The sequence below is a fragment of the Apis dorsata genome, unplaced genomic scaffold (assembly GCF_000469605.1).
Source record: "Apis dorsata unplaced genomic scaffold, Apis dorsata 1.3 scaffold_135, whole genome shotgun sequence".
NCBI lineage: Eukaryota > Metazoa > Arthropoda > Insecta > Hymenoptera > Apidae > Apis > Apis dorsata.
This window is the reverse complement of record NW_006263427.1, coordinates 268,109-278,171: the sequence shown is the minus strand read 5'-3', so window position 1 is coordinate 278,171 and position 10,063 is coordinate 268,109. Positions and strand designations below refer to the sequence as shown.

General features: G+C 25.0%; 3 protein-coding genes across 8 annotated transcripts in view; 1 reads left to right on the top strand and 2 right to left on the bottom strand.

The window, feature by feature from the left end:
• LOC102675001 (serine/threonine-protein kinase ULK3) overlaps positions 1-1,441 on the bottom strand; it is an 8,291-nt gene extending 6,850 nt beyond the window's left edge. For 2 of the 4 annotated variants that reach the window (XM_006613171.2, XM_006613174.2), the window contains exons 1-2: positions 1,198-1,419; positions 520-753 (exon numbers count right to left, since the gene is read on the bottom strand). In XM_006613171.2, coding sequence (XP_006613234.1) covers positions 520-606 — 87 coding nt within the window. In that variant the 5' untranslated portion in view covers positions 607-753; positions 1,198-1,419. Of the gene's footprint in view, positions 1-519; positions 754-1,197 lie in introns of all 4 variants that reach the window. The other 2 variants (XM_006613172.2, XM_031509280.1) reach the window with 2 other exon arrangements.
• LOC102675402 (potential E3 ubiquitin-protein ligase ariadne-1) lies at positions 1,174-5,891 on the top strand. 3 transcript variants are annotated; one of them, XM_006613175.2, is made up of 8 exons: positions 1,174-1,564; positions 2,961-3,236; positions 3,381-3,554; positions 3,643-3,708; positions 3,827-4,042; positions 4,116-4,673; positions 4,798-5,024; positions 5,139-5,891. In XM_006613175.2, exons 2-8 carry the CDS (start codon positions 3,030-3,032, stop codon positions 5,218-5,220), a joined length of 1,530 nt encoding a protein of 509 aa, XP_006613238.1. In that variant the 5' UTR covers positions 1,174-1,564; positions 2,961-3,029; the 3' UTR covers positions 5,221-5,891. The 3 variants fall into 3 exon arrangements, with proteins under 3 accessions (XP_006613238.1, XP_006613239.1, XP_006613240.1); XM_006613176.2 differs by having other exon boundaries at positions 1,393-1,901; positions 5,139-5,888; XM_006613177.2 differs by lacking the exon at positions 1,174-1,564 and adding an exon at positions 2,221-2,528.
• An 816-nt stretch (positions 5,892-6,707) lies between these two features.
• The window catches only part of LOC102673452, a 4,397-nt gene continuing 1,041 nt past the window's right edge, over positions 6,708-10,063 (bottom strand). The window contains exons 3-5 of the mRNA XM_006613156.2: positions 9,845-10,063; positions 8,921-9,382; positions 6,708-8,807 (exon numbers count right to left, since the gene is read on the bottom strand). Of these exons, the coding sequence (XP_006613219.1) occupies positions 8,688-8,807; positions 8,921-9,382; positions 9,845-10,063 (801 nt within the window). The 3' untranslated portion in view covers positions 6,708-8,687. The remainder of the gene's footprint in view (positions 8,808-8,920; positions 9,383-9,844) is intronic.

Here is a 10,063-nt window from a genome sequence, read left to right as displayed (position 1 = left end):
AATATTTTGCTATTTATTTAGAAAAAAACATATACATAATATGTACATAACTATCTATATAATAAATATCTGTCATATTATAAAATCACTAGATATATAAATAAGAAAATATATGATGTTATATCTTTTATTATAAAAGATAATATATCTTTTATTTTAAAAGATAAATTTATTAATTTGAAAAAATAATGTTAATTTTTTAATATAATAATATATAATATTTATAATTAATAATAAATATAATATATAATATAATAATAAAGATATTCTTAATTTTAAAATATTTTAAAATATTCTAAGTAATCTAAAATATTCAAAATTAACAGCAAATTTGTAATTTTATATGTATTAATAGAAGAAAATTAACAGAAAATTAATAAAAGAAAAAAATAAGAAATAAAAAACTATACATGTTTTAAATTACACTGAATATATACAAATTATGGTACCTGTTAACCTAGTTACGACACTGTTATTATATGATTTGTATATATTCTCACTATTCATAAGTATACGTACCTTTTTAAATGCTTTGTAGACAGTCGCATAACTTCCTGAGCCGATTTTTTCTAACAAAGAATAATCACTTACACTGGGTAAATTCATTTTACCCGCTAATTATATAATTCAGTTCGACATTTATCTCGAATATCACAACACTTGGGGTTAACTTGACAGAATACCGTGAACTTCTTCACTTATCGTTCGTAGAAACATTGGCGTAGTATAACTCAAAAATTTAAATCTATTAAACTGAAATCAATTTTATATTAACTCATCTTTACGAATATATAAAAGATAAGAAATTTAATAAGTCGTATTTAATTATTTTATATAATAAATATATATATATTATATTCAATTTAGAAATTAAATATAATTTTTTGAACAACTTTTTATTATTTTTAATAATTCTTATGTGATAAATAGATCATATTTTAAATATTTTAAAATTATATATATATATAATTTTTTATAAAATTTATTTCTGTTAGTTTTTCTGGATTAATTACTTATTTTTCCATGTCAAATTAAAAGAAATTTTATTAAGAAATAATTTTTATTTGAAGTATTTTTTTGAAAATAGATTTTAAAATTATATATAATTATTATAAAATTATAATTTGTAATGTTAATTTTTTCTTTTTATATAGAGACGCCCATGTGTGTCAGCTGTGCATCACATAAAGAGCTTACTTCATGTAGTTGACTAAAGTCAGTAAAACGACACTTGGCGACGAGACATTTCGTTGTCGCGTCCCTCTTAGATTTTCAGTTTCTCGGATAGTATTGCGTGAAATTTTGTGTCTATTCTTGTCCATCAACCAACTAACCTTAAGTTTCAACAGCGAGCGCAAAAAAAAATAACAACGTATTTGATTCGATTGTAGAAGAAAAAGTCATCACACGTACTGCTATGGACGTGACAGCAGTGTTCGAGCTATAAGCTCGTCTCTTCTTTCATGGCAAGCGGTGCATTTTAGATTAATTTATGGTTTTACCCGATTAGCCTACTGATTTGGTGACTTGTCAAGTGCAATGGCTGAAAAGATTATCGTGCATGGTAATACATCTTGTAAATTTGTGATGTGTTTGAAAATTGATAAATATTTAGCAATCGCGTAAAGTGTATTTGGTGTTTCGTGTTCATTAAAATTGTTAATTGGAGTCTAATGTTACTAGTTTTCTTATATTAAACGAAATCGAAACGATATCAAAATAAATTTTCCTTAATTAGTTTTCTAATATTCTTAGAAAAAGTATAATTATTCAATTATAGTCATTAAATACATGATGATATCATACGGAACAATCTTACTTCTATGTAACTTTTCATTTTTATAAATTTTTAATAAGTTATCAGAAATGGAATATTCTGTTCGTCACAAAATATGAACAAGGTATTTCATGATTTCATTTATTAATATAATCATTTATATATATTTTCTTAAATATTACTAATTGGAAAAAGTTAAGACATTTCTGTGGAAATAAAAAGTCGTTACTATTAATAAAGACTAAATCTAAGATATTGAAGATCTCAAAAATTTTTTTTTTAATTTGATATATAAAATTTTTATCAAAATAAAATTATACTTTGGCAAATATTTATATTAAATTAATTTGATTTTATTATTATATATATATAATTATATTAATTAATTAAATACTATTTTAATTAATATAAAGCATGAAATTTTTATATATAAAATTAATGGGTTCTGAAACGAAGCATTAATAGAAACCAAAGAACAATATGAAATATCAATTCAATAAACACAGGATGCTATTGGATAAAATGTATATAGAAGTCTTCTGATTGGCTAACAACACGGTAGCTCATTCATCCTTTCTCCGTGAAAATAGTATTCAGTATATCAGTTGCCGGAGTTCAACTCGGATGTTTTGGCAGCTGATTTTATTTCTTGCTTACGTCGATGGTAAAAATATTTTGAAGTTTTAACTATTCATGCTATTTGGGGAATCGTTTAGTGTCGTGAATGAAATTTTGTGAAATACTATTGATAGTAAGTAAATAGAAATGTACAGTAAAGTTTCTTGCTTTATTCGGGAAGTAGCGAACGATGACGTCATGTGTTGAGCATAAGCTGTTTTCACCTTGTTCCGCTACAACAGTATTTCGCGGGTGCAGGTGTAATACATTTCTTTTCCTATTGAAATTATATCGAAATTTATTGAGTATCAAAACAAAAAAAAATATTCACATTGATCTCTTATTTCTTTTATAATTCTTAGGCGCATATGAAGACTACATTAAAAAAAATGTGTCAGTGTACTGTTTTTATCTAATTATGATATTTGTGTAATAATTTGATTGTTTTTGAGTATATAATGATGTATATAATGTAATGGAAAAATATATAAATCACAAAGGACATTTAAAAAAATTTATAGTACTAGATATAATACTTATATTCCTTGATTGTTTTTTTATACAGGTGCAAAATATATAAAATAAACGGATATATATTAGTGTTTTGATTACTTAATAAACTAAAAGATTTACAATGGATTCTGAAGAGGAAACATATGATGATGTTGATTCTGGCAATGAATCTAGTGGAGATGATGTGGATTTTGCAATGGAAATTGAAGCTGGAAATCCAAGAGAACGATCAACAGATGTTGATGATTATCCTTTTGAAGTTTTATCAACAGAAGAAATAGTGCAACATATGGTTGATTCTATTAAGGAAGTTAATACAGTTGTAGAAGTATGTTGAAAATAATTTATTTTATAAAATAATCTAATCATTTAATTAAAATATAAAAAAAATATATGTATATAATACACATATTTTTCTTTAATTTAAACAAAGAAAATAATTATTATAATTAAAACATTGCATTAATTATAGATACCAGCTACAACTACACGTATTTTATTAAATCATTTTAAGTGGGATAAAGAAAAATTAATGGAACGCTTTTATGATGGTGATCAGGAAAAATTATTTGCTGAAGCACGAGTTGTTAATCCATTTAGAAAGGGTCCATTAATAAATAGAAATCAATCTTCTCAAAGCTCATTGGTAAATAAAATTTTATATTATTTAGTTATAAAATATAAAAAATAAATGATATAGATATATATTAACAATATATACATAAAATTTTTAGTCCAGAAGAACTTCAACAAATGGTACTGAAGAATGTGGAATTTGTTTTACGATTCAACCATCTGCAGTATGTATATAAATATACATAATATATAAAATATTATCATATGAAATTAATCATAATTTACAATACAATATTAAAAATATATTTTTTCATGTTATTTAACACAATTAAAAAAATTTAGATGATGACTGGACTTGAATGTGGACATCGTTTTTGTACTGGCTGTTGGGGAGAATATCTTACAACAAAAATTATGGAAGAAGGAGTTGGTCAAACAATTGCATGTGCAGCACATGCTTGTGACATTTTAGTCGATGATGCTAGTGTTATGCGTCTTGTAAAAGACTCTAAAGTGAAACTGAAATATCAACATTTAATAACAAATAGTTTTGTTGAAGTAAATATTATTTTATCTGTTTTTATTTTATTATAGATTTTATATTAATATTATTTATTATTTTATTTTATAGTGTAATAGGTTATTGAGGTGGTGTCCATCTCCAGATTGTAATAATGCTATAAAAGTACAGTATGTAGAAGCAAGACCAGTAACTTGTAAATGTGGGCATACATTCTGTTTCCATTGTGGAGAAAATTGGCATGATCCTGTAAAATGTCACTTATTACGTAAATGGATTAAAAAATGTGATGATGATTCTGAAACATCAAATTGGATTGCTGCAAATACAAAAGAATGTCCAAAATGTAATGTTACTATTGAAAAAGATGGTGGATGCAATCATATGGTGTGTAAAAATCAAAATTGTAAAACTGATTTTTGTTGGGTATGTCTTGGACCTTGGGAACCACATGGTTCTAGTTGGTATAATTGTAATCGTTATGATGAAGAAGAGGCTAAAGCAGCAAGAGATGCTCAAGAAAAATCTCGATCTGCATTACAAAGATATCTATTTTATTGCAATAGATATATAAATCATATGCAATCATTAAAATTCGAAAATAAACTTTATGCAAGTGTGAAAGAAAAAATGGAAGAAATGCAACAACATAACATGTCATGGATTGAGGTAATATTACTTATAATTAAATTAAAAAATAAAAATAAAATAGAAATAAAATAAAATAAAATACAAAATATTAATTATTTATAAGTAATTGCAAAATAACATTTTATAAAAAAATTATTTTTAGGTACAATTTTTAAAGAAAGCAGTAGACATTTTGTGTTCCTGTAGACAGACTCTTATGTATACTTATGTTTTTGCTTATTATGTGCGAAAAAATAACCAATCTGTGATTTTCGAGGATAACCAAAAGGATCTAGAGGGTACTACAGAACGTCTCTCTGAATATCTTGAACGAGATATTACAAGTGAAAATCTTGCTGATATTAAACAAAAAGTTCAAGATAAATATAGGTAAATTATTAATTATTTATTCTTTTTTCTTGTTGTAAATATAATACATTAACAAATGTAATTAAGAATTAAATTTAAAAATATATAAATATTAAATATTATTTTTATTTTAAGATATTGCGATAGTCGAAGAAAAGTGCTTTTGGAACATGTACATGAAGGTTATGAAAAAGATTGGTGGGATTATGTCGAATAGAAATCTAAACCAACTTCGTTTTTCGGGCATGCAAGACAAGATTTCTCTCTTGATACTTTTGCCCTACCTGTGATAAATCAAGAAAGCTGACAGGAAATAAAAATAGAGCATGTCACCAAGTGATTTACGTGTTAGATATACTTTAAATGTAATATGATCTGTGGCAGCACATATATCGTTATGAATTTTTAAATTTATTAAAATTGAATCCTATTACCATCAGGCTAAATGTAAAATACTTCCGTATTAATTAATGATACTAATTTGCGCTTGCTGTGTGCTATTTATCGTTACATGTTTCGATCCTTCATAAACATGCCTTGCAATAATATTTTCAAGTTTCGAATGAATTTTATATATAAACATGTCGGATGATAAACGGTGGTAAAGAAATCGAACAGTGTGTTGCTGTACTAAACAAAAATTTATCAAAAATTTGCTTAATATATTTTAATGCCATAGTATAATAATACATTATACCTTTTCATATTACTATAAGATTCTCTAGAAAAGTATTATTTAGTCTATGGATAAAAACTTTTCAAGAGTTTTATGAATAGTACATGAAAAGGCTAATATAGAACTAGACCTTAATCTGTCTTTTATTGTCAGTCCTGTGCACTCGATTTATAAGAGAATAATTGAATATAACAAGATACTGGTGCAGATAATATTCATAACATGTCTTACCATTTTTGCTCTGTTTTGGACAGTAATACGTCCAGGCTATAACTGCCAATCTTTATGAAAAACTGAATTAAAATGATCATGTCGTCAGTATCGTGTGCAATATCTAAATCAAATTATATTTCTTTAACTCTTACTTTATTTTTCTCTATATATTATTTGAGTAAAATCTTTAAATTTTATTCAAAATATTTTATGTATCTGTAAAAAAATTAAAAAGTGAAAATTGTTTTAAAAATATAAAAATAAAGATATTTAAAATATTAATAAATTAAAACAATATTTTCTTGCTATTAGTTACTAAAGTCAAGCATGCAAAATATTAAAAGGGTCCAATATTCAAAACTTCATAATGTACATTATTTAATTTTGATATATTGAATGATAAGAAATTGAATTTATTAATATTATGTATACTTGAATTATTTTTAAAGATATAGAAATATCGAATATGTTTGTTCATTTCTTTGTTTAAAATATAAAAAAAGATTGATTTTTATTTTTTATATAATTGTTATTTCTTGAAAAGTTTATTTCATGTTCGGTGAGAGATATTCTCATAATGCTGACGATATGTTTGATATGTCATTAATCAAATAATTAATGATTAATGATTGTGATATGATGATCACTTGCTGTTATATAAGTGGGGAACGAAATGAGTTCCATTTGTACAGTTATATAGTTATATATTCACACGTAAATGCATAATACATACTTATATAAATAGTTGTAATATCAATATTAGCAAACTTAAAGTAGAAACATTTGAAGTTTTATTAAAAAGAAATTGTTGATTCTTATTATTATCCATGTTAGGTATAAAAATTAAAAAAAAAAAAAAAGAAAAAAGAAGAAAAGACAATTGTTTTCTGTACAGTCACAAGATCTGAATAGAAGTAAGAATATTGTTAGATATATTCATAACAAATTATTTTTGAGTTCATGATTTTGTATTGTATGTTCATGTGATGCATAAAATTATAAACAATAGCGAGAAAATTATCTTTTTTTTTATATATCAAACATAAAAAATATTTTAACAAGTTTAAACAATTTTGTGTGAAATATCGATTATCGATATTATAATTCCTTCAAATCACCATGTATTTATTAAGATTTGTGCGATAAATTTGAGTAGTTGATGTTTTAATTATGAAACATATCCCAAAAAAATAATGACTTTAGACAGTGCTAAAACTTCGATAAACAAGAATTTGATAAAAGTAACGGTATTACTCGAGAAGCGAATTTTTGATTTAGAAATTTTTAATAATTTCTAATAATTGATGATATGTATAAAGAAATTGCGTAAAATATTTTATTAACAAAATTATGTTTAATTTGCCAATCTAAATGGTATATTTTACACTCGAATTATATTATTTATATTATTTAAAAAACAAAGAATACAGAATATATTATAGATACTCTTTCACACATGCAATTATACTAATCATGTATTTTAGAAATTTTTGTGGTTTGAACTTACATTCTGGTATCAAGTAATAAATCAATATATTTTGAGTAGTACGTAGATTGTATTTACGTTTGAATAAGTATGCTATTTTAAATAAAATAATACATAACACATATAAACAAATATATTTAAAAATATAATTGTTTTAAAATTAACAGTGACCTTATTTAATATCTACTTATTATTTTTTAAATATATTAGAATTTTATATTTTTTATGATATATTTTATATTATATAATATTGATAGCACTTATTATGTATTATCGAGTAATACTAATATTAATATGATTATTAAGTCCATTAAAGCATGAAAATCCTTAATGGCAATCTTTGACTGAATAATTTATTATAAAAATCAGCTACTTGGATTTAAACATCTAGCCTCCTTTGCATTTGCTAATGTTTTATATTTAAAAAATTGGAAATATAACAACTATTAGATACCTTATTCTTTCATACAAAATATGCTATCAAATACTTATGTATTATACATATATAAAATATTGAATTTATCACATTTTAATGATTTTCTTATTATAGGTTTAAAAAATAATTGATGAAACTAACAAAACTGAGGTTTCGTGAAAATGTTTATTATTTCTGAATATTTGTATAAAAATGTTCGCTATGTCATTAGAATCTATCATTGTTGTTTAAAAATGTTATTATATATTTAATAAGAATTGTTATTTTAATTCTTAAACTTTCAATAAGTTCTAAGCATAGATTATGATGATCTTTGATTGATAAGAAAATTTATTAATATATTTTCTACCTAAAATAAATTATAAATAAATACATTTAGATTGTTTCTACCTAAATTCAATAGAATTTTGAGATTTTTGTTTGATATAAATATCTGAAACTTCAATTTTGAGTATTAAGAAATTACTTTGATAAAATTTCTAAATTAATATTAAATAATTTTTTTCTTTAATTTAATTTCTAATCCATCGAGCTGCAGTTGTTACAAAATATGAATATAATAGGAAACTTGTATCATTATCATTTGCTTATGTTACATATCTGTTGGAGTTATATAAAAAATGGGATGATTCTGAAACTGAATGACATTGATATGAAAATTGTGCAGACTGCAAATTGAAACTTAATTTACATCCTGTACTTATTATAAGTTATCTTTCAAATCACACAATTTCACTTTTTGTGCCAATATTAAACCATATTAACTTATGTAAGCTTCCAGAAATTATTTTTAAAACTATTTTGGTAAAATATAAGTACACTGGAAGATCTTACACAAAATATATTTTTTGTAAATTAATTTTTAAGGGTATATCAAGAGGTCACTGTTAAAATAGTTGCAACCAAACCAAGTGTAGCACCTGTCATTATAAGACTTCTCCAAATTGCTCCACTTATTTCTTCTGCCACAGGATATTCTATACACAGTTGCTCCTAAAGAAATATGATACATGCATATGTCAATGTAAAAAGTAAATTATTTGTTTATGTGTCCAAAACATAATTTCTATGTATTCATATTTTTTACATTAGAAAACAGTATTTACCCATCCTCCATATCCTTTGATAAAATGTGCAACCTTTTCACCAATAAATCTGGAGACATATAGTGGTAATTTTTTCTTTAAAGCGTGCATTCGTCTATCCCGAGCCCAAAGAGCGAGTCTACCCATAAATGCATATAGACAAACGATTCTTGCCCATGTAACTCCACCATGTAAAAACAGCTCATCCGCAACTCCCATGAATGCCTCGTACGCCGTATCCGGTACAACATTTAAACGATTTACCATACTCGCGAATAGAATACTATGCTTGTTCAACATTTGATACACATTGTGTCTCATACTACGGGAAACTGGATCTCGAGATATAAGATAAATATCTTCCTTAAGTAGGTACCGTATTACATCATTCGCCAAACATTCTGCCGTAAGCTCTATGGAATCTTCACAAAGTCTATACCGTGAAGATGAAATCAATTGCGGGAAAAGATGTTGCAATCGAATCTGAAAAAAACGATTTTTTTAATACAAAGTAATAATAATCTTTTGAAGAAAAAAAGAAAATATATATATATATATATGTATATATATATACATATATATATGATATGTGAAACAGGAATAATATAATTGAACGATTAACGGTGCTTCGTTCTCATTATTTGAAATATTGAATATAAATGTTTTTCTATATCAACAATATTGTTATTGATATAACATTGAAATGATAAACAATGAAACATTAAGAAATAATAAGATTTTTGAAATTTAATTTTCGTTAACGTATTGATTTTCTTACTGAAATGAGACAATAGCTTTCACTTGAATAAGAAAAAGAAAAATGAAATTTGCGCAAAAGAAAAAAGCGCGAAAAATCGACAGAACAGAAAAAAATGAATACAGAATTCACTGACAACTGTAAATTAAATTAAAAAAAACATAATGCCGGTATTCATATATTGTTACCTGACAAACTTCGATAAAGGACATAGCGGTATTGACAGTGCTGAGAGCATATCGGCATAAAGCGCCGTTATCGCCGGCAATCACGGTTTCAACGCCTCCGCTGTTGTTACAGTCGTCGGCAATCATAGTTTCACCGCTTCCGTCGGCGCAGTCGTCGTTGTTACAGACTCGCTCGCTCGGCGAATTCTTGTTACCGGGGGGATCGCATTCCAGGATGCC